The sequence below is a fragment of the Acipenser ruthenus genome, chromosome 60 (genome assembly GCF_902713425.1).
Source record: "Acipenser ruthenus chromosome 60, fAciRut3.2 maternal haplotype, whole genome shotgun sequence".
NCBI classification, from domain to species: domain Eukaryota; kingdom Metazoa; phylum Chordata; class Actinopteri; order Acipenseriformes; family Acipenseridae; genus Acipenser; species Acipenser ruthenus.
In genome coordinates this window covers 633094-660651 of record NC_081248.1, presented here as the reverse complement: position 1 = coordinate 660651, position 27558 = coordinate 633094, and the positions used below count along the sequence as shown (strand labels likewise).

The 27558-nt window shown below is 45.4% G+C and overlaps 1 protein-coding gene across 3 annotated transcripts; it reads left to right on the top strand.

Moving 5' to 3' along the window:
• The first annotated feature begins 868 nt into the window (after nt 1-868).
• On the top strand, nt 869-25817 carry LOC117966766 (transmembrane channel-like protein 7). Of its 3 annotated transcripts, XR_009320413.1 has the most exons (17): nt 1966-2170; nt 3046-3220; nt 4528-4676; nt 5337-5498; nt 11320-11405; nt 12557-12705; nt 14029-14176; nt 15646-15813; nt 16100-16263; nt 17953-18079; nt 19056-19153; nt 19764-19947; nt 21955-22085; nt 23014-23169; nt 23736-23814; nt 24475-25010; nt 25333-25817. XR_009320413.1 is itself a non-coding variant. In XM_059018500.1 (16 exons), the coding sequence occupies exons 1-16, from the start codon at nt 1020-1022 to the stop codon at nt 24598-24600; spliced, it is 2145 nt and encodes a 714-aa protein (XP_058874483.1). In that variant the 5' UTR covers nt 869-1019; the 3' UTR covers nt 24601-25817. The 3 variants fall into 3 exon arrangements, 2 of the variants coding, with proteins under 2 accessions (XP_058874483.1, XP_058874482.1); XM_059018500.1 differs by lacking the exon at nt 1966-2170 and adding an exon at nt 869-1062 and having other exon boundaries at nt 24475-25817; XM_059018499.1 differs by having other exon boundaries at nt 24475-25817.
• The last annotated feature ends 1741 nt before the right edge of the window (nt 25818-27558 follow it).

The following is a 27558-nucleotide window of genomic DNA, read 5'->3' as shown; positions in this document are numbered from 1 at the left end:
AGAAGACTGATGCATTAGTATTACTGGAGTTACATCTCATCTGAATTTAAGAGCTCAAGCTAAAACAGATGAGACAGCTGCATTAGTATTACTGAACATTTGAAACTTTTCTTAGCAAGCAGTTGAGAGCTGTAGTCGGTTATATTCTAGTAAAGCGACCTGGGACGCTTGTTCATAAAGGACGCTACATCCCCTTCGGTCACGACTTTTTTTTGCATTAGACTTTTAGAAATTTTACGATATTGCTCTGCCAAAACTTTGAAAAAAATATATTACATTATAAAATAGATAAATAGGAACCCTAACAGTACAGTTATGTATACAGCAGTGACTAGAGGGGATATACATACTGACTGACTGACACACGCGCACGCACTCACGCACGCACGCACGCACGCACACACACACACACTGACACACACACTGACACACACACACAGATATACACACACACACACACACACACACACTCACACACACACTGACACACACACACAGATATACACACACACACACACACACACACTGACACACACACACAGATATACACACACACACACACACTGACACACACACACACACTCACACACACAGACACACACACAGATACACACACACACACACACACACACAGATACACACACACACACTCACACACAGACACACACACACTCACACACACTCACACACACACACGCACGCACACACACACACACACACACAGAGGCAGATTCACCCAGCATATGGACTTTGTACTAAGTTCACAGTGATCAGAGTCTTTTCTGACAATGTATTTTAAAAGAGACTTCCTGGTGAGAGAGAGAGAGAGAGAGAGAGAGAGAGAGAGAGAGAGAGAGAGAGAGAGGAGAGCAACTACTGTAGTGATTGAAGACAGATGGGACCAAAAGAGACTGACTGAATAAAAGGGGAAGGGTATTAGGGTAGTATGACAAGGAGACAAACAGGCACAGAGAGACGTTGAGAGAGAGACAGAGAGAAAGAGGAGCCCTCAAGACAGAATGGAGTGGAATTTATCAGGGAGGGGCACTGATCGATCATCAGGTAAGGCTAGCAAATCGTAACACTGTCTGTGTGTCTGTCTCTGTGTGTTAGTCTGTGTGTCTGTCTCTGTGTGTGTCTGGCTGATTGTGTTAGTCTGTGTGTCTGTCTCTGTGTGTCTGGCTGCTTGTGTTAGTCTGTGTGTCTGTCTCTGTGTGTGTCTGGCTGATTGTGTTAGTCTGTGTGTCTGTCTGTCTGGGTCTGTCCCTGTGAGTGTCTGATTGTGTTTGTGTATCTGTCTCTGTAAGTGTCTGTATCTGTGTGTTCGTCTGTCTGTCTATGCATCTGTCAGTGTGTGTGTCTGCATGTCTAATTGTGTTTGCCTGCTGTGTGTCTGTCTCTATAATTGTCTGTATCTGTGTGTGTGTGTTAGTCGGTCTGTCTGTGTGTCTGTCTGAGTGTCTGAGTGTGTTTGTCTGTGTGTTGGTCTCTGTAAGGATCTGTATCTGCGTTTGTCTGTCGTGAGTCCAGTCAGGCGTTGTTCTATCAAGTAAAAGAGGATTCAGGCACAGAGAACAAACAGAAGGCGTGCAATTAGGGATCTGCCTAATCCGAGATTTTGAAATTTAGAAATCGGGAAATTGAGGGGTCATTCATCTCTTTAGGGGCCAACGCATACCAGACTAGTACTGAGAGAAAAAAATGAATACACCTTATTCAAATGCAGTACTGCACATGGCAAGCGAGCAAACCACTTATCTGAATTCTGTGGACAGGGTTTGTTTATCTCTTCGACGTCATGTGTGCATTGCACTTACTCAGATAAAAAAAACCGTGCTTGGACAAATACAATTAAAACAAATACTCCAAAGGGGTTGACTGTTTGCTGTTTACATGACAACGATGTTAGACATGTCAACGATGTTTAAATCAGCCTATCAGTGCGCATACTGGCTTTCTGTGATCTGTACTTTACAGGTGGGACCGTACAATAGGAAATGGGACAAAGTCAGTGTTGCGTTGCTGTATTGATTTAAGGTTGCTAAATTCTAGTTTTCAGCATTGGAGTTAAAATTTTAAAAAATGGACGACAAAGCAAAAAGATCAAAGTCTATTTCGGCTGAGGATCGCGTCAAGAAATTCCCCAAAGAAACTGTACATGCAGATGAAGGTAAATCTTGTAATGTGACTGAATTTTTTTCAGAAAAAATACGATCGATCGCTATTTAGCTTCAGAATCACACGTTAAACGAAAGAGGCTACTAAACAGAACGTAAAACAAACAGCAGCTTTCAGAAAACGTGCTTGAAAGTCAACGCAGACAAAAAGTATTACTATCGGGCATAGCCAAGTTCTGTACTACAGGTACGACCTAGCACAGCCGCCTCGCTTCAAACAACCTGCTGCTCCACACCACAGAGACAGGATCTCAGCGATGCGGGGCGGGGGGGGGGGGGGGTGTTGCATGCTTGCCTCAAACAAATGACATCCCCCCATTTTAGTAAGGAAACAAGTACCACTATTTTCAGGCTTTTATATGCTGTGAAATATTATCTGCTCAGGTTTATTTAATGTTTAAACAGGTCCGCGAAATCCTAATTTTATTCCGTAACCTACCCGAAAAACAGGTAAATTCTCCGCGATTTCTCGGCTGCAGCCGAGAAAGTTTTACACAGTAAAAGCACAGCAAAGTGTAATAAATCACAGTGAAAACATGGCCAAGCATAGTGGAGCATTGTAAAGCGAAGAGAGTTATGGTAATGCATATTTGAAAACAAGACATGGTAAATTAACACTGAATCTATTTAGCATCTTAGAAGGGGATGATGTAAACAGCGTCGATATAAATAGTACTAACCCAGACTGTAGAAAAGTGTTAAATTTGTCCAGTTAATCTAACAATTTGACCAGTTAGGTGATTGAGATCTCGGGTGGAAGGAAAGTCAGAAGACACTGCGGCCCCCCAGGAGCTGAGTGTGACACCCCTCCTCTGTTTATTCTGCTTTTAAGGAAGTTATCACAGCTCACTGTTGCTTTCCTGTACAGGTTACCAGTATCACTATCCAGACAGCGAGTCTCTCCGCTCCAGAACAAACTCCTACAGCAGGACTCCGTACCCCCCTGGAGCTCAAGGGGAGCACTCTCCCGGAGATGAGACAGGAGAGGGGGTGAAGGCGCTGAGAGAACTGCCCCTCTGCCTGGCCCAAAAACGGATCCTGAGGTAGGAATGCTGATGGGCCTTCATAGAGCCCTGGACTATATTTCAACTTTGTACTTTATTTGGAGTGGCTGTTATTCTCCCCAGTGAAGGGGGATTTAGCAGAAGTGGTCTTACAGGTGACATCTATGCATCTGTCAGACTTCAAACGTTTTCTCCATATATCTGGAGAACCACTTATACAATCGTCATGAAACCTGGTATTATTTAGCAGGCGTTATTTGGAGTATTGGATACATGGTATTATCTCTCTCTCTGTATATCCATCCATTCTTTAGTAAAATCCACTTCACTGTCAGTGGGTGTCATTTTAGGGTAATAAAGGTGGGGCTATGGTAATATTTCGGATGTCAACAGTACCATTGAATGTGTATTGCATTAAAGGGGCTTTACAATGAGTTTACAAGATTTTAGAATGATATTACAGACATGTTGCAATCATGACCCTCTGGGTTTACAGCAGATGCAACTGGAGGTTTCTACTTCTGTGCTTTTGTATGTTTTGTTTTCATCTCAGAATGTGGATGACTGTAATTCTTTGTTAAAAGTCTCCTGTGAAATTCCTAATAATGTACTTTTGACAATCGCAGGGAAGCATTGATGTATTATTATTATTATTATTATTATTTATTTCTTAGCAGACGCCCTTATCCAGGGCGACTTACAATTGTTACAAGATATCACATTATTTTTACATACAATTACATTATTGTTTTCACATTATTTTTACATACAATTACCCATTTATACAGTTGGGTTTTTACTGGAGCAATCTAGGTAAAGTACCTTGCTCAAGGGTACAGCAGCAGTGTCCCGCACTGGGGATTGAACCCATGACCCTCCAGTCAAGAGTCCAGAGCTCTAACCACTACTCCACACTGCTGCCCACATGTTGATGTAGCTTTGTGCCCTTTCCCTGGTTGGCCTTATTTTTTTTGCTGATACCGAGTTTCATTGGCCCTTGTTTTATTTGTTCTGAAGTTGTGTGATAAGCATGTCTTAACACGAAACTTGAAACGGGATTACAGGAGTTAAGGAAGTGTATTTCCGTCGCATTTGCAATTGAATTTGATGCATTTTGAACGAAACTGCCACCAGCCTACCCTTTCCAAGCACTCCACGCTTGAAGCAAGCATTTCCAGGATCTAGAAAAGCATAATATGATGACAGTATGACGACATCAAAATTCTAGAAAATTAATGTTCCATTTCGGGTGATATTTCCTTCTCTGACCTCTATTCCACCCACCCCCTGGCCTGTTTAAAACTGCCCTCACAGACTGACTCATCATTTCTATCGCTCGTTTTCAGTAAGGTCAGTCAGATGAAGATTCCCGTGGTCACTAAATGGCAGTCGTGGAAGCTGAGCAAGTCCAAATCGATGAAGAAGCTTGGAGAGGAAGTCAAAGAGGTTTCCCATTACCTCAAACTGTGGAGGAAAGCCCTGCTGAAAATCGGAGGTGAGGGACTGTTTCAATGGCAGGAGAGAACGGAGGTGAGGGACTGTTTCAGTGGCAGGAGAGAACAGAGGCTGACTCTATTGGGATTGGGAGGGAGGGAGTATTGCTCTGGTGGTAAGAGCTGAGAGACTGGGAGGGAGAGGAGAAGCTGGCACTAGTGGTTAGAGCTGAGGAACTAGGAGGGAGGAAGGGGGGCTCTGGAAGAGCTAAGGGACTGGGAGGGAGTGGGGAGGCTGGCTCTAGTGGTTAGAGCTGAGCAGGGACTCATAGGGAGGGAGGCTGGCTCTAGTGGTTAGAGCTGAGCAGGGAGCTGAGCAGGGATTCATAGGGAGGGAGGCTGGCTCTAGTGGTTAGAGCTGACGAGAGACTGGGAGGGAGGGAGGGAGGGAGGCTGGCTCTAGTGGTTAGAGCTGAGAAGGGACTCATACGGAGGGAGGCTGGCTCTAGTGGTTAGAGCTGAGAAGGGACTGGGAGAGAGGGAGGGAGGCTGGCTCTAGTGGTTACAGCTGAGAAGGGACTGGGAGAGAGGGAGGGAGGCTGGCTCTAGTGGTTAGAGCTGAGAAGGGACTGGGAGGGAGGGAGGGAGGCTCTTGTGGTTATAACTGAGGGATAAAGAGAAGTTTTGTCTGAGTAAATGACTGGTCTTCTCTGCACTAACAGGTAATTTTGGAAGTGGTATCCAATCCTATTTTGCCTTCCTCCGGTTTTTGGTGCTGTTAAATTTCATGACGTTTCTGCTGATCGGAGTTTTCGTGGTGATTCCCAACATCGTGTTCAGAACTCTGAATCTGACCTCTCTCGAGACGGGGAGCAATGCTTCAGGTAAGAAAATATGAGAGAGGAACTCCCTCACACTGCGAAACCAAGGGGGGTACTTTCAAAGCGTTAACTAATCTTTAATTAATGAGAGAGGAACTCCCTCACACTGAGAAACCAAGGGGGGTACTTTCAAAACATGAACTAATCTTTAATTAACTGCTACTTTTTTAAAAAAAAAATTGTGTTACAGATGATGAAACATCTTGAGAGTGACGAAGAGAACTTGAGCTATATAATACAGTAGTTGCTTCTACTTTTGTAAAATTACAAGCGTTTTACCTGTTTCAAACAGGAGTTAATAAGGAGTAAACGCTGGAGTAAAATATGGTCCGTTGAAGTTTAATATCACAGTATAATCTCTTCACTATTGACTCCTGCGATATATACAAGTGCGACACTTTTGCTATACAGGGACGTCACCAAGGCTCCCATTGACAGCACAGCAGCCTGTCATTGAATCCTTGTTTCTCAGTCCTACTTTCATAGCTGACTTTTTAACCCTTGTAGTAAGTATAACCAACAGAAAAAATCCATACATCTTATCCATTTTACACTTCCATTCGCTGCATACGTTTCAAATGTGCAGTTCTTTTAAAAGGAGTTTTTCTTCTTAATTTTCCTTTATGTTTAGCTGTTAATTCCACCCCCGGTGGATTCAGGATGTTTTTAAGCGGGTTATTAAACGGTCCCTTACTTGCGGTTTTAAAGCGTTCCAGAACCCCCCACAGCGCTTCCAGGAAGCACGTTGCTTTACCTCTGCTCTATCCTGTGCTGTCCGTATAGTTTTCACAGTGTTGACATTTTAACTCAAGCATCATCGGCAAATAAATATGATATATTTAAAAATAAAAAAAGCTTTTACTCCAGAACGTTCGCCAGGAGAAAGAGTTTTTTTTTTCTAAACATGGCAGTGTATCCAGATCACATTCTGATTGAAACGAGTGAGAACAGAAAAGCAGCAGGAGGGAGCGTGATCTGGATACTTTAAAACGTTTTCTTCTGTCGAATGCTACGGAGTAAATGTTGAATTATGACCCTGATGTGTGATTAAAAATGACAAACGAGGCGGGCAATGTGTTTAAAGATATAACGCTGAGTAATGCGCAGCACGGGACACTGTGCAATGGTAAAGCAATGTGTTTGTTGTAAACACCGCAGTACACAGTCCATTATCATGTACACCCTAGTAAGAGGGTGCATTTTGCATATGCAAATAATTGTTGTTGGCCAGTCAATGCATTCAGTGATATTGTTCCATTTCTACCTGTACTGTTGCAAGAGAAGGAACAGGATTTTAAAGCCTTGCTTAGCTCTCCTATCTTGGGGCTTTTGTTTTTATTTAAATATCTTCCTTCCTTCTTCCTGGTTCAGTGCCACAGACACGTCTGGCTTTTGTTTTACCCAATCACTAATTGTCAATGATTGTCTTAAGTGGTTAGAATTACCATGTGTTCCAGGTATTTAGTAATTGATGATTAAGAGATCCCTACAAAACCTGCAGGATCGTGGCACTCCAGGACCAGGGCTGCCTACCCCTACAGTATACTGAACGCTGTTAGGAGACCAAACATGAACCTATGCAACTGCATTACAGGAACTGAAGTATAAGAAATACCTGAAGCTAATATTAAAATAATAATAATAATAATAATAATAATAATAATAATAATAATAATAATAATAATAATAATAATAATAATAATAATAATTTCAAAAAGTAAAAAACTAATTTGTGCTTATTATTATTATTATTATTATTATTATTATTATTATTATTATTATTATTATTAGACTGGTAGGCCCACAAGTACTTTAAGTGTTAAAAAAAATAAAAAAATAAAACAATCCTGATAAATACATCAACAATGATATTAATTATAGCTCCTTACAACCCCCACTGGAAAAATAAATAATACATACAATAAATAACCCCTTGCAACAAACACTAAAGCATTCAATATGAACCAATTCACCATCTTTAGTTTCACAAAGATCAGTTCAGATATTTCCAGAAAAATGCAATGTGTTTGTAATAGCTACAATCCAAGTTAACCTTTGTTACCCTTCCTAGATATAAGGTTAGATAGATAGATAGATGTGACTATTGTTACAGCTCTGAGATCTCAATAACCCCTCTCAATCTCTCCCAGGCCTTGCTCTCTAACCCCTCCCCCTCTCTCTCTCTCCCCTGCTCTCTAACCCCTCCCCCTCTCTCTATCTCCCCTGCTCTCTAACCCCTCTCCCTCTCTCTCCCTCCCCTGCTCTCTAACCCCTCCCCCTCTCTCTCTCTCCCCTGCTCTCTAACCCCTCTCCCTCTCTCTCTCCCCTGCTCTCTAACCCCTCTCCCTCTCTCTCCCTCCCCTGCTCTCTAACCCCTCCCCCTCTCTCTCTCTCCCCTGCTCTCTAACCCCTCTCCCTCTCTCTCTCCCCTGCTCTCTAACCCCTCCCCCTCTCTCTCTCCCCTGCTCTCTAACCCCTCCCCCTCTCTCCCTCTCCCCTGCTCTCTAACCCCTCTCCCTCTCTCTCTCCCCTGCTCTCTAACCCCTCTCCCTCTCTCTCCCTCCCCTGCTCTCTAACCCCTCCCCCTCTCTCTCTCCCCTGCTCTCTAACCCCTCCCCCTCTCTCCCTCTCCCCTGCTCTCTAACCCCTCCCCCTCTCTCTCTCTCCCCTGCTCTCTAACCCCTCCCCCTCTCTCTCTCCCCTGCTCTCTAACCCCTCCCCCTCTCTCCCTCTCCCCTGCTCTCTAACCCCTCTCCCTCTCTCTCTCCCCTGCTCTCTAACCCCTCCCCCTCTCTCTCTCTCCCCTGCTCTCTAACCCCTCTCCCTCTCTCTCTCCCCTGCTCTCTAACCCCTCTCCCTCTCTCTCCCTCCCCTGCTCTCTAACCCCTCCCCCTCTCTCTCTCTCCCCTGCTCTCTAACCCCTCTCCCTCTCTCTCTCCCCTGCTCTCTAACCCCTCCCCCTCTCTCTCTCCCCTGCTCTCTAACCCCTCCCCCTCTCTCTCTCTCCCCTGCTGTCTAACCCCTCCCCCTCTCTCTCTCCCCTGCTCTCTAACCCCTCCCCCTCTCTCCCTCTCCCCTGCTCTCTAACCCCTCTCCCTCTCTCTCTCTCCCCTGCTCTCTAACCCCTCTCCCTCTCTCTCTCTCCCCTGCTCTCTAACCCCTCCCCCTCTCTCTCTCCCCTGCTCTCTAACCCCTCCCCCTCTCTCCCTCTCCCCTGCTCTCTAACCCCTCCCCCTCTCTCTCTCTCCCCTGCTCTCTAACCCCTCCCCCTCTCTCTCTCTCCCCTGCTCTCTAACCCCTCCCCCTCTCTCTCTCCCCTGCTCTCTAACCCCTCCCCCTCTCTCCCTCTCCCCTGCTCTCTAACCCCTCCCCCTCTCTCTCTCTCCCCTGCTCTCTAACCCCTCTCCCTCTCTCTCTCCCCTGCTCTCTAACCCCTCCCCCTCTCTCTATCTCCCCTGCTCTCTAACCCCTCCCCCTCTCTCTCTCTCCCCTGCTGTCTAACCCCTCCCCCCCTCTCTCTCTCCCCTGCTCTCTAACCCCTCCCCCCTCTCTCTCTCTCCCCTGCTCTCTAACCCCTCCCCCTCTCCCTCTCCCCTGCTCTCTAACCCCTCCCCCTCTCTCTCTCTCCCCTGCTCTCTGACCCCTCCCCCTCTCTCTCTCTCCCCTGCTCTCTAACCCCTCCCCCTCTCTCTCTCCCCTGCTCTCTGACCCCTCCCCCTCTCTCTCTCTCCCCTGCTCTCTAACCCCTCCCCCTCTCTCTCTCTCCCCTGCTGTCTAACCCCTCCCCCTCTCTCTCTCCCCTGCTCTCTAACCCCTCCCCCTCTCTCCCTCTCCCCTGCTCTCTAACCCCTCTCCCTCTCTCTCTCTCCCCTGCTCTCTAACCCCTCTCCCTCTCTCTCTCTCCCCTGCTCTCTAACCCCTCCCCCTCTCTCTCTCCCCTGCTCTCTAACCCCTCCCCCTCTCTCCCTCTCCCCTGCTCTCTAACCCCTCCCCCTCTCTCTCTCTCCCCTGCTCTCTAACCCCTCCCCCTCTCTCTCTCTCCCCTGCTCTCTAACCCCTCCCCCTCTCTCTCTCCCCTGCTCTCTAACCCCTCCCCCTCTCTCTCTCTCCCCTGCTCTCTAACCCCCCCCCTCTCTCTCTCCCCTGCTCTCTAACCCCTCCCCCTCTCTCTCTCTCCCCTGCTCTCTAACCCCTCCCCCTCTCTCTCTCTCCCCTGCTGTCTAACCCCTCCCCCTCTCTCTCTCTCCCCTGCTCTCTGACCCCTCCCCCTCTCTCTCTCTCCCCTGCTCTCTAACCCCTCCCCCTCTCTCTCTCTCCCCTGCTCTCTAACCCCTCCCCCTCTCTCTCTCTCCCCTGCTCTCTAACCCCTCCCCCTCTCTCTCTCCCAGGCCCTGCTCTCTAACCCCTCCCCCTCTCTCTCTCCCCTGCTCTCTAACCCCTCTCCCTCTCTCTCTCCCAGGCCCTGCTCTCTAACCCCTCCCCCTCTCTCTCCCAGGCCCTGCTCTCTAACCCCTCCCCCCTCTCTCTCTCTCCCCTGCTCTCTAACCCCTCCCCCTCTCTCTCTCCCCTGCTCTCTAACCCCTCCCCCTCTCTCTCTCCCTCCCCTGCTCTCTAACCCCTCCCCCTCTCTCTCTCCCAGGCCCTGCTCTCTAACCCCTCCCCCCCTCTCTCTCCCCTGCTCTCTAACCCCTCCCCCCTCTCTCTCCCCTGCTCTCTAACCCCTCCCCCTCTCTCTCTCCCAGGCCCTGCTCTCTAACCCCTCCCCCCTCTCTCTCTCTCCCCTGCTCTCTAACCCCTCCCCCTCTCTCTCCCCTGCTCTCTCTCTCCCCTGCTCTCTAACCCCTCTCCCTCTCTCTCTCCCCTGCTCTCTAACCCCTCCCCCTCTCTCTCTCCCCTGCTCTCTAACCCCTCCCCCTCTCTCTCTCCCAGGCCCTGCTCTCTAACCCCTCCCCCCTCTCTCTCTCTCCCCTGCTCTCTAACCCCTCCCCCTCTCTCTCTCCCCTGCTCTCTAACCCCTCTCCCTCTCTCTCTCCCCTGCTCTCTAACCCCTCCCCCCTCTCTCTCTCTCCCCTGCTCTCTAACCCCTCCCCCCTCTCTCTCTCTCCCCTGCTCTCTAACCCCTCCCCCTCTCTCTCTCCCCTGCTCTCTAACCCCTCTCCCTCTCTCTCTCCCCTGCTCTCTAACCCCTCCCCCTCTCTCTCTCCCAGGCCCTGCTCTCTAACCCCTCCCCCCTCTCTCTCTCTCCCCTGCTCTCTAACCCCTCCCCCTCTCTCTCCCCTGCTCTCTCTCTCCCCTGCTCTCTAACCCCTCTCCCTCTCTCTCTCCCCTGCTCTCTAACCCCTCCCCCTCTCTCTCTCCCCTGCTCTCTAACCCCTCCCCCTCTCTCTCTCCCAGGCCCTGCTCTCTAACCCCTCCCCCCTCTCTCTCTCTCCCCTGCTCTCTAACCCCTCCCCCTCTCTCTCCCCTGCTCTCTCTCTCCCCTGCTCTCTAACCCCTCTCCCTCTCTCTCTCCCCTGCTCTCTAACCCCTCCCCCTCTCTCTCTCCTCTGCTCTCTAACCCCTCCCCCTCTCTCTCTCCCAGGCCCTGCTCTCTAACCCCTCCCCCCTCTCTCTCTCTCCCCTGCTCTCTAACCCCTCCCCCTCTCTCTCTCCCCTGCTCTCTAACCCCTCCCCCCCTCTCTCTCTCACCTGCTCTCTAACCCCTCCCCCCTCTCTCTCTCCCAGGCCCGGCTGAGTGTCTGCTCTCTAACCCCTCTCCCCTCTCTCTCTCCCAGGCCCGGCTGAGTGTCTGCTCTCTAACCCCTCTCCCCTCTCTCTCTCCCAGGCCCGGCTGAGTGTCTGCACTATAACCCCTCTCCTCAGGGACTGGTCTACTTCTACAGCTACCTGCTGGACTTGCTGTCAGGGACGGTAACTGTCTCTCTGTTTGTATTTAAAGTAATTGTAGCAAAAAAAAACACCTCCATAAATCTTACCTGTCACTCACTTCAATTAGCTACAGAGGTATCGGATGTGCAGTTTTGAAAGAAACACATTTTACATGATTTCCGTTTTTAAAAATGTGATATATTTGTTTGTAAATGTTGGATCTAATCATCTACAAAGGAAAAATAGTGGAAGCATTGGGGTGGCTATTAGCATGACTTGCAAAGAGAGATGTTTTAAAACGTTTGATATAACATGTGATTCTTTCGACGCTGCACATTTGAGACCTATATACCAAATTGAAGTTCGTGACAGGTAAGATTATTTGATTTGCTAAAAATCCCCATCTGTGTATTTCATCTATCTGTGTCAGTCTGTCTGTCTGGAATGTTAAATCTGTCATTCTAAGATTCGGACTATGCATCTGTTCTTCTGTCTCTCTTTTTGTCTGTGATTCTACTGGTCTATCTGTGTGTGTGTGAGGAAACTAATTTAATTTGATGTCTGCAAATGACTGCGCACAATACCAATGGCTATGTTAGTAAGTTTCCATTTCTTGATTCCAATATTCAGAAGTTACACACATGTAGCTTAAACATTATCGGTAGACACAGCAATGTGGCAGCTAGTTTATAAACAGAAATCAGATCATGAGTGCCTAATGTTCTGGGAGAAAGCTCAGGTATGGAGATGGTCTGTCGTCAGGAGAGGATTCGGGTAAGCTTTTCTCACTCGCACTAATGAGTGCCTGTCTTGCATATCTTGCCTAACTGTGTGTGTGTGTGAAGCTGAACTTTGTGAACTCTGCTTCCACTCTGTTTAACTAACAGTATCCAAACACTCTCAATTTCCTGGCTTGGGTTACAATTTTGTTTCAGACACAGAACACACATCTCTTCTACACAAGGTCAAACACACCCCACTTCATCAGTTCCTCGTTCCTGAGTCCGGGCCTTAAATTATCAACTGTAAGAGACCTTGAAAAAACACCAAACATGTCCAATTAAACACATAATTCAATCAATGCAGTTACTTGAGAGCTGGGAATAGAAATCAGAAGACCCTGCGGCCCTCGAGGCCTGGAGTTTGACCCCCCGGTCCTGAGCCTTGTCCTTGCTTCTCTTGTGAACGTGCAGGGCTTCATGGAGCTGTCCGCCCTGTTCTACGGATACTATCAGAACTCTGAGGTGGGCGTCTCCTCACAGTTCTCCTACAACGTGCCCCTGGCGTACCTGCTCACCTGCCTCTTCTACATCCTGCTCAGCCTCACCTGGATCGTGCTGAGGTGAGCGCTCAGGGGGGCTCTTATATTTAAAAGCAATTTAGCTACTTTACCAAAATGTCAGGTAAATATGATCTCATGTGTGTTACTGTGACAGGGTAGCGTCATGGCCCAGGCTGGTTGCAGACAGGAATTAGACCCAGACACAGAAGCTGCAGTCACAAAACACACATTTATTAAACAAAAAACAAACATAGGAACAGCAGTGTGGAGCAGTGGTTAGGGCTCTGGACTCTTGACGGGAGGGTCGTGGGTTCAATCCCAGGTGGGGGACACTGCTGCTGTAACCTTGAGCAAGGTACTTTACCTAGATTGTTCCAGTAAAAATCCAACTGTATAAATGGGTAATTGTATGTAAAAATAACGTGATATCTTGTAACAATTGTAATTCGCCCTGGATAAATAATAATAACAAATAAACACGACACAAGGGCCAAAACAAATGTTCACACAAAACAGGCATTCATCTTCACTATAAAGTTTTCAAAACACCACAAAGGCTTTTTTGCTGCTTTTATACATGTCGCCACACACCAGTTACCTAACTGGGGAATGGCCACACCTGTGATTGCTGGCAGGGACAGATTTAACCCCATCCCTGCCAACCTTACATTCCCACACACGCACTATTTACACATGCAGGCATTCTGCCCTGCCGCAATTACCATCACTTCAAAGATCCCACATTTTCTTATAAGAAACAGGCACACATTATGTTAAAGGTGCATTAGATTTTTAATGCCGTTTTTTTCATAGCATTTATAAATGAACATCTCTTGAGCTCTTTTCCGTGCTGCTCCATGGTGAGAGTAAGGAATGGGCTCCCTAGTCCTGTTGTTTAAACGTTAGGAGCTAGTCCTCTAATATAGCTGTAGAAATTACAACTACAAACCAAAGCAGTTTTCAGGGCAATGAATAAAGGCTGAAAGAACTCAATCTATCTATCTGAGAACAAAGAAGAATTGGGGGAGGCTTGACTGAAGGAGCTGACGTAGTTACCCTGACCACTAGTTTAAGCGCAGCACATGCACTAGGACCAGAGGACACAGCTGGAAATGATGTAGACTTAGCAGAAATACAGTATTACTATTATGGCTTCTGGTAGACTTTTGCAATATCATTTTGTAGTTTCTTTGATTACATGCTGTTAAATAAAAGATCTAAAGTATGATGCTAAACTTTTGGCTGTAGCTGCAGATGGGCTGAACTGCTTCCTCTCATTCGAAGATTCTCCTGTGCTCTTAAATATGTGGAAGCTGCACTGTAATAAGGCTGCCATTGGTAGAATGGTATCCCAGTCAGAAGTGCTCCTCTCCCACTTTGCAGGTCTGGCTCTGGGTTCAAGCTTGCCGTGGTCACTGGGGACGGGGATCTGAGCAGCTACAGCATGAGCATGTTCTGTGGGTGGGACTTCGGACTGGAAGGGGAGCAGGCAGCGAGACTCAAACAAAACAGCATTCGCTACGAGCTGCAGGTAGGATTGGCACAACTGTAAAACCGATGGGGGCCAAGGTTGCCCCAATTGTTTCTAGTAACTTGGCTTGTGTTTTTCATGCAAGTTTGATCCACTTTCATTGTAACGTTTTCATGTTTAGGAAGTAGTACTCAGGGAGACGGTGCTGAATTCTCAGTTTGTTTTATTTGAAACTACAGAGGGGCTGGAATTCAAGGCACCTAAATAATATCCCTATGTTTTAGTCACTTTCACTGTATGTTCTCTCCGGTCACAGCTCACACGCTCGCTCAGTCGCACCCACAGTTTCTCATTCAAGTTCAGTGCTGGACTGTCTCCAGTCCCCAGGCTCATGCACCTCCTTATATAACCTCCTGTCGTTTCCTGCCCCTGTCGGGCTCATCAGCCAGTCACATCCATGCTCTGCAACCCGCGAAAACAGCAACACACATTCTCCCCACTCATTCACTCAGACCCCCTTCCCATAACATGTATAAAAGACCGACGAGACAAACTGAACAGACAACAAGTCCTGCAACAAAGCAATTGTCCAGGTCATTACAATATATTTTTAAATTTGAAAGTAAAAATATATGAAGCATGACGACCTTTATGTACAAAAATCTTCACTAATATACAATTGAACAAGAATTGTTGAGTATTTATTTTCGTTTCATACAGTATTAACTGGCAGTGTTTATATCTGATAGTGAAAAATAAATAAATATCAGACAGATAAAGAAAGAAAGAAATGTCTTTGTGTTGATTTATGTATTCACTTATTTCAATATTTATTAATGTTTTACTTTTACCAAATATATAGGCTATCCTTCAGCATAGCTAATTCTCTCTCCCTCCCTCTTTCCCTCTACCTCTCCTCCTCTCTCTCCCTCTCCCCCCTCCCTCTCAACCCCTCTCTCTATCCCTCTCTCCCTTCCTCTTTCCCTCCTCCTCTCTCTCTCCCTCTCCCCCCTCTCCCTCTCAACCCCTCTCTCTATCCCTCTCTCCCTCCATCCCCCCTCTCTCTCTCTCCCCCTCCCTCTTTCCCTCTACCTCTCCTCCTCTCTCTCTCCCTCTCCCCCCTCTCCCTCTCAACCCCTCTCTCTATCCCTCTCTCCCTCCATCCCCCCCCCTTTCCCTCTACCTCTCCTCCTCTCTCTCTCCCTCTCCCCCCTCTCCCTCTCAACCCCTCTCTATCCCTCTCTCCATCCCCCTCTCTCTCTCTCCCCCTCCCTCTTTCCCTCTACCTCTCCTCCTCTCTCTTTCCCTCTACCTCTCCTCCTCTCTCTCTCTCTCCCTCTCCCTCTCAACCCCTCTCTCTATCCCTCTCTCCCTCCATCCCCCCTCTCTCTCTCTCCCCCCCTCTTTCCCTCTACCTCTCCTCCTCCCCCTCTCCCTCTCAACCCCTCTCTCTATCCCTCTCCCTCCATCCCCCCTCTCTCTCTCTCCCCCTCCCTCTTTCCCTCTACCTCTCCTCCTCTCTCTCTCAGGTGGAGCTGGAGGAAGATGCTCTGCGCAGGAACGCTGCTTCTCGCACCCTGGCTCAGAGAGTCCATCTCTACACACTGAGAGGAGTCCTCAACCTGTTAGTGGTGGGGCTCATCCTAGCTGCTTTCTACTGCATCTATAGAGCGTCTGAACAGTCTTCCATACTGCAGGTACCAGCACACTGTTAACTGGCTCACTGGTGGGAGCCTTATTGAGTGGATCAACACAGAATGACTCGCTCAATACAGTTCAATACTCATGCTTGATTAAACATCTAGATCAGCTTGCAATATGAACAAGGCATTTTATTAACATAATTACCAATTTGGGAGACAACAGCATGTGCAGTCTTACTTAGCAGACACCTTTATCCAAGAATGACTTACAGAGACTAGGGTGTGTGAACTATGCATCAGCTGCAGAGTCACTTACCTTCTCTCTCTCTCTGTCTCACAGGAAGACCCCTCAGTGAAGGACAATTTCTTCCTGCTCTTGCTGGTTCAGTACCTCCCCTCCATCGTGATCACAGCCGCCAACTTTTTGGTTCCCACCCTCTGTGACATCATCATCCGCTTCGAGCGCTACTCCATGACAATGCAGATCAAACTGACCCTGCTCAGGTAGGAGAATAATGCCTCGTTTCCACTGCCTGGTGCTACAGGCTGCAGCTGCCCACGGAGAGCTTTTTTTTCCCCAAACCTGGCCAACCTTTGGAAATTCTTGCTGTGCTTCAAAGGTCACTGGGGTATTGTGGGATCGTATTGTGTTTTAAAGAAACCGGAGGTAAATCTGCTCTGGTGACATCATTCCTCAATGACTCTTCCTCATTATCACTGCTCTGGTGACATCATTCCTCAATGACTCTTCCTCATTATCACTGCTCTGGTGACATCATTCCTCAATGACTCTTCCTCATTATCACTGCTCTGGTGACATCATTCCTCAATGACTCTTCCTCATTATCACTGCTCTGGTGACATCATTCCTCAATGACTCTTCCTCATTATCACTGCTCTGGTGACATCATTCCTCAATGACTCTTCCTCATTATCACTGCTCTGGTGACATCATTCCTCAATGACTCTTCCTCATTATCACTGCTCTGGTGACATCATTCCTCAATGATTCTTCATTCATTATGACTGCTTTTCAGGTAACCAGAAATAAGGAATGTCTGTCCTTCTCAGTAACTTTCCACAGACTTATTTTTACATTGTAAAAGGTGACACAGTTCTTACCTTTACCACATCCTAATACAAAGTACACCGGCACATTACGCTAGCCTAGCAACAGAGAAAATTGCAACCAGCGTTTCATATGGTAACATGCTTTATTATTTGCTTTTAAATAATAATACTGACTATATACACAGCGATGTGTAAAGTCAGTAAAATCACGGGGTTCAGTCCCGAAATAATATCACACACTATACACAGACACGGTCACGAATCCCAACAAGTGGCGAATTATACAGCAACAGTGAAACAGCAGTGCAGTGTAGTCTGGGGGTGATGCTGGCTGAATAGCGACAGCTAATACAATTACAATTATTAATAGACAGACAAAAACAACAGAAAAAACACTCAAGGTTTAAATCACAGTACGTGCTTTACCGGTCTTTTCCATAACCATAACAAAGGAACAGATTGCTCGGCCACATCCCCTGATATACCTCCAGTCACGCCCCCTTCAGTAGCGAGTGCAATCACGTACCCTCCAATCCATGACTGACACCTCGCCTACCGCATTCGGGTGATGACTTCTGGTATTGTGGCTCCGCCCCCTTCCCGGATGGCAGACTTTCAACTGACCCTGAAATGAAATGTCAAACCATCCAGTCCGGGGCACACTGTTCCTGTTATACCGTGCCCTCACAGGTCGGTAGGGAGATTGTTGACTCGGATTCATTCGCTCTGTCACAGGCACCCACACCGATATCAGTCAATATGGGAAGCAGCTGATTTGGTTATTGACAGGAAAAAAACAGTGAAGGGGTGGGGGCAATTTCACCTTCCAGGTGACCCAGGAAGTGCAAGACTCTAAAAGCATGGCTCGCAAGCGGAGATGTTTCTGTTAACCTGGTGCAGTACCAGAGAGCATGTTTTAAAATCAAAATGAGTTTGCTGTGTTTGTTTCACAACTGCACATTTGAAACCTATATAATGAATTTATATGTGCAGCAGAGAAAATGTTTTGTTAACAGTACTTCCCTATCCCCTTCTCTCTCTTACTGTATACTTTACTTCATCTCCATCTCCTTCCCTCTATAAATCTATAGTGATGATGGTTCTCTCCCTCCCTCCTTTCAGGTCAGTGTTTTTGAGGCTCACCAGTTTGGGGGTGCTCCTCTATTCTCTCTGGAATCAGATCACCTGCTGCGGGAAACCCCATGAATTAGCCTGCAGTCCCTGTAAATACAACTACGCCCAGTACCCGGCAAGTAGCACACTGCACCCCCCTTCAGATCCCCACAATATAAGAGTACCCCGCTCTGTATAGCAGTTATGAAGGATTGTGCATGTATGTATCATAGTATTTATCATAGTTTACCCTGGTTTGCCATGATTATTAATATGCTTTACCAGACCTCTCTGTGCTTTACAATGCTTCCCTATGCTTTACCAGACCTCTGTGCTTTACAATGCTTCCCTATGCTTTCCCAGACCTCTCTGTGCTTTACAATGCTTCCCTATGCTTTACCAGACCTCTCTGTGCTTTACAATGCTTCCCTATGCTTTACCAGACCTCTCTGTGCTTTACAGTGCTTCCCTATGCTTTACCATGCTGTCACTGACCTTTATTATACTTTGCTGTGCTTTAGATATGGGAAATTTTTATAAGGGTTAGTTTACCATGGTTTGTTTTTTTAATACGCTTTACCATACCTCTCTCTGCTTTACCATGCTTTCACTGAGTTTTATTACACTTTGCTGTGCTTTTACTATGGGAGACTTTTCTCAGGGACAAGTGGATGATGAGATTTGTACAGTGCATATCCTGAGCAGCTCTCCCTCTTATTGTCAGTGCTTGGAGACCTGGGTGTCTCCCCTCTTGTTCTCTGTGCTGGGTGGGTTGGGAGGTGCTGGAGTTGATGCCTCCCTCTCTTCACTCCTCTCCCCTCTTGTTCTCTGTGCTAGGTGGGTTGGGAGATGCTGGAGTTGATGCCTCCCTCTCTTCACTCCTCTCCCCTCTTGTCCTCTGTGCTGGGTGGGTTGGGAGGTGCTGGAGTTGATGCCTGCCTCCCTCCTCTCCCCTGCCTTGTCATTCTCTCTTCCTGACAGACTCTCTCCCCTCTTGTTCTCAGTGCTGGGTGGGTTGGGAGGTGCTGGAGTTGATGCCTGCCTCCCTCCACTCCTCTCCCCTGCCTTGTCATTCTCTCTCCCTGACAGACTCTCTCCACTCTTGTTCTCAGTGCTGGGAGACTCGGGTTGGACAGGAGATGTACAAGTTGATGATTTTCGATTTCATCACAGGCGTGGTGGTCATCTTGCTGGTAGAGTTCCCTCGCAGGTCAGTCTATATGTGTATATAAAGATGATCTCTATGGATCTCTTATAAAGTCAGTATGTGTATATAGATCTCTATGGACCTCATAAAGTTCATCTCTAATTATCCCCTACAGGGATATAGTGGAGGCATTTGTAGATAGTATTTTTCATATATCTGGAAAACAGCTGATCCAACTGTGATGAAACTTGGTATTAATGTAGCAAAACCTATTTATGTAGGGGTGTCTACACCATTCTATACCTACTGCCGTCATCCAATTTTGAGTTTACAGTGATGACAGGAGATGTATGTTAGTGTCAGGCTATTTTGGGGCACCAACATTTATTTTAAACGCTGCATAGAGAATGCATCCCATTTATATCAGCAAAAGCCTCAGTGTTTAAAATACTACCCCCCCCCCCCCCAATAGATGGATGAACAAGTGCAAACACAATTCTAATTTATAAGAAAAAACACACACACACACACACACACACTTTTCTCCAAACCTTGGCCAGGTTGCAAAGCTGCACAGTAATAGGAGACGTAAACCCCCACTATTATTAATTTCAATTCCCGTAGCCATCTCGTTCCCCAGTAAAACCCTGTATTATTCTTTCTCTCTCTCCAGGATGCTGGTTGATCACTGCTCCTGTAAGCCCTTGCAGCTATGGGGTCGTCAGGAGTTTGTGGTCCCTGAGAACGTGCTGGGCCTGGTGTACGCACAGACGGTGGTGTGGACTGGAGCTTTCTTCTGCCCGTTTCTCCCTCTCATCAACACAGTCAAGTTCATACTGCTCTTCTACTTCAAGAAGGTGAGAGAAGCACTGTCTACCTATCCATCATCACCCGACCCGGTCTCTATCACTGTTGTGGACCAGAGCCTTCCATTGTCCCCCTCCCTCTCATGAACACAGTCATTCATACTGCTTTCCTACTTAAGAACATAAGAAAGTTTACAGATGAGAGGAGGCCATTCGGCCCATCTTGCTCGTTTGCTTGTTAGCAGCTTATTGATCCCAGAATCTCATCAAGCAGCTTCTTGAAGGATCCCAGGGTGTCAGCTTCAACAACTTTACTGGGGAGCTGGTTCCAGACTCCCACAATTCTCTGTGTAAAAAGGTGCCTCCTATTTTCTGTTCTGAATGCCCCTTTATCTAATCTTCATTTGTGACCCCTGGTCCTTGTTTCTTTTTTCAGGTTGAAAAAGTCCTTTGGGTCGACATTGTCAATACCTTTTAGAATTGTGAATGCTTGAATCAGATCGCAGCGTAGTCTTCTTTGTTCAAGACTGAATAGATTCAATTATTTTATCTGCATATGACATGCCCTTTAATCCCGGAATAATTCTGGTTGCTCTTCTTCAAGAAATAATAACTGTCTACATGGTTAGAAACACACTAGCCCTGCACCCAGTCCTGGGTTTCCAAACTACCATCAATTAAGTATATTATTTAAACAATTCAAGAGAGAAAACAAATTAAAAAAAACAAACAACTGCTAAAACTTTTTGTTTGGCCAACGCACCTTTTGTTTGTGTTGTTTTGTTGTTGGTTTAAACCTTTTGTTTTGTTTTATTATTTAATAAATACGCAGAGCGCAGTAGTGTTCAGCTTCACCCGCCCATCCATTGTTTTGTTTCTGGTATTTCCTGGTCCGTGACGTCACCACACACGCCACTCAACAGCTGCTCGACCACAAGTACTTATTCAAGCATGAACACTTCAGTGCAGATTTAGCAGGAGCCCGATTGTTCAAACTCCTGGCACCTGTTGATTTCAATAATATACCTAAACAAGGGGAGTTCTGAAACCCAGGACTGGATGCAGGGCTAGTGCACGTTCTAAACCTATTCTATATACCCATTACCATCTGACCCTCTCTCTATCACAGTGTTGTGGTCCAGAGCTCTCTACTGCCCTCTCCTCCCTCTGGTCAACACAGTTCATACTGGAGCCACAGTGGATCCACTTCTATCATTCGCTCCTCAACAGTCAAGTTCATGCTACTCTTACAGCAGGGGTCTCCAACCCTGGTCCTGGAGAGCTGCTGGGTTTAGTTTCATCCGAGTTCTCAGTTACTTAATTGCACCAATTATTGTCTTAATTAGTCAAGATGAACAAGTGTTCCAGATCTTTAGCCACTGATGCTGTGAAGACACCTATAAAACCTGCAGGATAGGGGCTCTCCAGGGTTGGAGATCACCGTCTTACAGGGATTGTCTCTAATAAAATCATTCTCTAAATCATACCCATGTTGCTACAGCAAACATCTTCATTTTAAAACGTGACGTAACGTAAAAAGGAAGTTCTTATTTTTTTGCCTTCCAGGAAGTCTGTTACTGATTTACTTCCTCAGTCATTTCACCCCAGCAGTGTCTTCTGGGTCCTGCTACTGGCTGAAAGCATGTCAGTCAATAGGGGAAGCAGCTGATTGGGTATTGACAGAAAAGAAGCCTGTGAAGGGGTGGGGACAATTAAACCCTCCAGCTGACACAGGAAGTTAAAGATCATTGAAAATAATGAGAAAACAAAATGTAACATCTCTCTTGAATTATAAAGGGCATTTGGTGATTATAAAAGCTGAGGGAACACAAAACCACTTTTTCAGGAACAGTGGCTTGAAACTTGGTTCCAGGAGACCTAGTTTGAGGCAAATTTGCCGTATCAAACCCCAAGTCTCCCCTGGTGTGCCATGCAGTGGCCTGAAACCTAGTCTCCTGAAATCAAGTTCCAAGCCACAAAGTGGGTTTATGTTCCCTCAGCTTAACAGATTCCATCTGTCCATCTCTTCCTCTTCCTCTTTCCCCTCCCTCCTCACAGCTGACATTGTTCCAGAACTGTCGTCCTGCGAGCCGGACGTTTCGCTCCTCCACCTCAAACTTCTTCTTCCTGCTGGTGCTGCTGCTGGGGCTGGGGCTGGCCTGTGTACCCCTGGGGTACAGCGTGGCTGTGTGAGTACAATACAATACCATTCAAAATAATATTGAATTCCATAAATCATACCTGTTATGCACTTCCATTAGCTACATTAGTCTTAAATTTGCACGTAACATACTGGCTGAAAGCATGTCAGACAATCAGGGAAGCAGCTGGTTGGTTATTGACAGGGAAGAAGCCAGTGACGGGGTGGGGACAATTTCCCATCCACGTGACTATTATTATTTGTTTATTTAGCAGACGCCTTTATCCAAGGCGACTCACAGAGACTAGGGTGTGTGAACTATGCATCAGCTGCAGAGTCACTTACAATTACGTCTCACCCGAAAGACGGAGCACAAGGAGGTTAAGTGACTTGCTCAGGGTCACACAATGAGTCAGTGGCTGAGGTGGGATTTGAACCGGGGACCTCTTGGTTACAAGCCCTTTTCTTTAACCACTCGACCACACAGCCTCTATTTGCAAGCAATTCCACACTAAGGAATTGCTTGCAAATAGATATTTATTTAACCCGGTGCAAGATTACCATTTAACTCCAGGTACACTAGGCCAGTTTGGGGCAGTTCAGGTTTTTCAACTCGCATCCCAATGCATTCTGGTAAGTGTAGTCCTGCAGTGAAAGGTACCCGAGACAGGTAAAACGTACCAGAATGCACTGCGATGCGAGTTGAAAAGCCTGAACTATCCCAAACAGTCCTAGTGCATATGGATTCATATGGTAATCCTAACCCAGTGCACCACCAGATGTGTTAAAATGAGAATACATGCTTAATAAAGCATACTTCTTTCACACTTGGAATGGATGCTCACGGAAGAGAACACGTATAGAACTATTTTGTTAGCTGCAATGACTTTGAAGCCGAGTGAGAGTGGTATTGATGTCTCTAGCTGGGAGTCCCTGGGTGAGTGTGTGAAGTTCCCTCCTCTGCTCGTCTCTTTCAGGATTCACCCCTCGTTTGGCTGCGGTCCGTTTCGCTCCCTCAGCCACATGTGGGATGTTGTTCCCCAGTCCTTGACCTCACTTCCTGAGACGGCACAATCTTTCTTCAACTTCCTGGGGTCACAGGCGTTCGCCGTGCCGCTCTTTCTGCTGAGCTGGTAACCGCGACAACCAAATATATGTTTGTGACTTGCATGCCAAGCCAGGTCCACAGCGAGTCTGCCAGCCAGGGCTGTGTGCATACCTGCAGTCAGGTATCTTCACTGTTGAAAAGAATACATCCACAAGATACTTTTACTTGGAGGTGGTGCTCAGCAAGCACAAGACGATCTCAACACAGTCAGAGATATACTAAACACTTTCTCAATACAACTCAACAAATATGACAGAGGCAGTGAGATACTAACTACTTTCATAATACACCTCCACTAATATGACAGGTCAGTGAGATATAAACACTTTCTCAATGCAACTCAACAAATATGACAGAGGCAGTGAGATACTAACTACTTTCATAATACACCTCCACTAATATGACAGGTCAGTGAGATATAAACACTTTCTCAATGCAACTCAACAAATATGAGTTGGAGAGATACTAAACACTTTCTCGATGCAATATGACAAGGAATAATAAAAATAAGCTCCAGCTACATTCCCATGTTTGTGGTGTTCTCCCCTCTCCCCCTCGATGCTATCATACTGCCTCTCGTCGTTTTCACAGCCTGGTGTTCTCCTACATGGCAGCAATGGCATCAGTGTATGGAAACAACGTGGCTCAGCTCAAAGCTCAGCTCAAACTGGTGAGAGAATCCACTGTCTGTTTCTGTGTCTGTTTCTCTGTGTGTGTTTCTGTTTCTGTGTGTGTTTGCGTCTGTTTCTGTGTTTCTGTGTGTGCGTGCGTCTTTTTCGTGTATGTGTGTTTCTGTGTGTGTGTGTGCAAGTTTCTGTGTTTGTGCATCTGTTTCTGTCTCAGTGTGTGTGCGCGAGTTTCTGTGTGCGTGTTTCTGTTTCTCTGTGTGTTTCTCTGTGTGTGTGTGCACGTGTCTGTTTCTGTTTCTCTGTATGTGTTTCGGTTTCTGTGTGTTTGTGCATCTGTTTCTGTCTCAGTGTGTGCGAGTGTGTGCGTGTCTGTTTCTGTTTGTGTGTGTTTGCGCATGTTTCTGTCTCATTGTGTGTGTGCGCGCGCGTTTCTGTTTCTAAGTGTGTCTGCTCTGTATGAAATACATGTTTCTTTCAAAGTTGCATATTTGAGAACTATATAATGAATGGATGTGTATGATGGAGAATTGGATGAAATTATTTTGTTAGCTCCAATTTATTTTAACTGCTACACCTCACGAATTATAAGAAATCTGAACCAGGATTGGGTGCAGGAATAGTGATGTGCCTAGCCCTGCATACCCTGCCTGATCTTGATAATTATAGATATTTATTAAAGGGTTTGAGTGTTCTGTTCACAGGAGGGCCGTGACAAGCAGTTTTTGGTGAAGCGGATTTCGGAGCTGACCCCAGCCAATCAGAAGAAGTCTGTGGGTCCTTCAGGCAGCGTGGTTGACATCTCTGAGACCAGGGAACTCTGGGAATGAGGGGGTGCTGTTTAAAACAGTTCAATATGACTGTGATAGAATGACATTGTAGTTGAGGAACAAGACTATAGTGACTAGAATTACATTGCAAATGCACTTTAAGATCCCTAGACTGCACTGTAGTAATAATATAACTAGAATATGTTTATCATCAAGTTGTACCATGCGTTTCTTTCTGACAGACAGCACAGGCGTCTACGGGGGACTGTTCTAAACAAACAAGGAATTATGTTAAAATCAATTTTATAAACAATCGAGCTCTAGGTGAAAGTATATTGGATATACTCTCCATAGCCATTCGAGCATTTTGTCAGAAATCAGGCTTTGTTGCCTTGCCAGTTCATTTACACCCTCTAAATGCAGTTTCAGCTGCAGCTTCCTCTGTGCTGGACGGCTTGCAGCAGCAGCAGGTTATGCTCTTTGCTGTTGTTTTTAATTGCGTATTAGGTGCAGCAGGTTATGCTCTTTGCTGTTGTTTTTAATTGCGTATTAGGTGCAGCAGGTTATGCTCTTTGCTGTTGTTTTTAATTGCGTATTAGGTGCAGCAGGTTATGCTCTTTGCTGTTGTTTTTAATTGCATATTAGGTGCAGCAGGTTATGCTCTTTGCTGTTGTTTTTAATTGCATATTAGGTGCAGCAGGTTATGCTCTTTGCTGTTGTTTTTAATTGCATATTAGGTGCAGCAGGTTATGCTCTTTGCTGTTGTTTTTAATTGCATATTAGGTGCAGCAGGTTATGCTCTTTGCTGTTTTTAATTGCGTATTAGGTGCAGCAGGTTATGCTCTTTGCTGTTGTTTTTAATTGCATATTAGGTGCAGCAGGTTATGCTCTTTGCTGTTGTTTTTAATTGCGTATTAGGTGATTTGATTTTTTTTTTTCTTCATGATTTAGTTGTGTACCTTTTGATTTCTTCAGAACTTGCATTGCAGATGTAAAAATAAAAGTAAGAATATTTTAAAACATAAAAAATATTTTCTGCCAACTGGGGTTTTTTGTGTGTTGTATAATATATGCTACAGATGTAATTTTGTGTTTTTTTTTTTTTTAAGTCCACAAAAGGTGCCAAACCCACCAACATTTTATATAATTAGAGAAGAACTTACTAATATATGATTTAGTGTGTCTCCCCTCACTCCAGTCCTAAGTTCTTCACCTGGGATAACAGGAATCTTTATAGTCTTTCTGAAAGTTTTTGTATTTGTGGAGTAAATCTAGGAATCCGTCCTTTTGTATGTGTGTGGCATTACATGAGAATAACTTCCTCTATACAAAACTGTTACGGCATTACAGGGTTAAGGTTAAATTACCTTAATTTAACGTATTATTATTATTATTATTATTATTATTATTATTGGCAAGGGGTCTTGTGGACGTTTTTCCTGAAAAAAAAAAAACTACCTTACACAGTGTTTGCTCCAGGACTTACAGACTGAGGGTCAATGTGGCCCCCACTCTAAATTTTAGGGGGACATTTTCTTCAGTGATTGGGTCAATGTGTTTGATAATTCAGAACCAACCACCATTTCTTATTTGTGTTTGTTTTTAAATATGCCAGCAGAGTTCACTGACCTTTTGTTTCTGAAGAACAAAAAATAAAACTGTAAAGCTGTCGATACAACCAAGGTGTCTCTACAATACTCACTGTCACTGTTGGGGAAAATATTGGGAAATGTGTCACAGTGATGCTGGTGTATCATGGAGTAGAGGATTGTACCAGATCACATTAGAACAGGGGTTTGCAATCTTTTTAAGCTCCATACCCCTTTCCAAAAAAGTAGTCCACCGCATACCCCCATCTGAGACAGAGTCATAATAAAATGAAAACAGAAAAAAAGGTCTGTACAATAACATGATACAACAAAACACACAAGCCTTGGAGTGTGTGATGGATACAATTATAAAAGTTACAGTAATATAATGGAAAAAAAATATATTACTTTTGGATAAAAACAGTCCCTCAAACAGGTTTCTAGTTGTTGGAAACATCATTTTATTGTAAATATTAATTAATTAAAATCAACGAAGCCTCCGTGCTAGCCTCATATCACTCAGAAATGACATAGGACTATTCCATGATAGCAAATGGCAATCATGTATTTTTTATTGATAATAAAATTACAGAAAAGAAGGCAAAGAAAAGTTCACTACCCACGCATCTCTACAGCTGACCTCATTACCAAAACATATTACTGGCATTTTTAAATTCTTGGTGACTAAAACGTACAGTACTGATGCTAATTAAAAAAAAACAATAATGAAACGTTTACCTAGTATGTGATGGATGTCCCTGCTTGTTACCACACAAATCACTGATGAGGGCAGGGAAATTGGAGAGAGCTTCAGTCGCAAGACATTTTTGGCGTTTTTAATCTCTGACGGTATTTAGTCTTGATCGCCCTTTGCTAGTAATGTTCTAGTATTGAGCCAACAATCCATATTTGTTCATTGGATTGAAAACTAAAAACTCTCACACCAGACGTAACGGCCTGTCAAACTAGACCGCATGGCAATACTTTGGTTTCTTATTGGCCATACATTCTGTATTTTGAAATGAACCAATAGTACTTAATAAACTTTAATCGGGTCATTGAAAAAAAAAAAAAAAATCGACTTGCAGGCATGAACGCACACAGGAAATAAAATGAGTTAAAGATCAGGCTTTTAGTTTTTTTAAAATATGTTTTTTTTTTCACAAAGGCAGACTGCAGTAACTACCCAACTGGTTATATGACATTTAAACAACAGGGTTTATTTATAACGTACATATTTAATATGTAAATTAGTCGTGTGTGCGCTGAACGCTGTCACAGCACAGTCTGGTGTTAGAGATTAAACGTTGATTACATGATAAAAGTTTGCAATAGATTGGGAAGTGGTACTAAATAAAATGCGTTGTCTGCCATTTCAGAATTTTTCTCGCGTACCCCAGTTTAAAAAACGCTGCTAGAAGAAACCACA

Excerpts from the sequence above, each read along its gene's own strand:
- LOC117966766 (XM_059018499.1), top strand. The coding sequence starts at position 2,083 with ATGGACGACAAAGCAAAAAGATCAAAGTCTATTTCGGCTGAGGATCGC. Across the intron at positions 5,499-11,319 it reads GACGGGGAGCAATGCTTCAG|GCCCGGCTGAGTGTCTGCAC; the intron begins GTAAGAAAATAT and ends TCTCTCTCCCAG. Across the intron at positions 22,086-23,013 it reads CTGGGGTACAGCGTGGCTGT|GATTCACCCCTCGTTTGGCT; the intron begins GTGAGTACAATA and ends CGTCTCTTTCAG.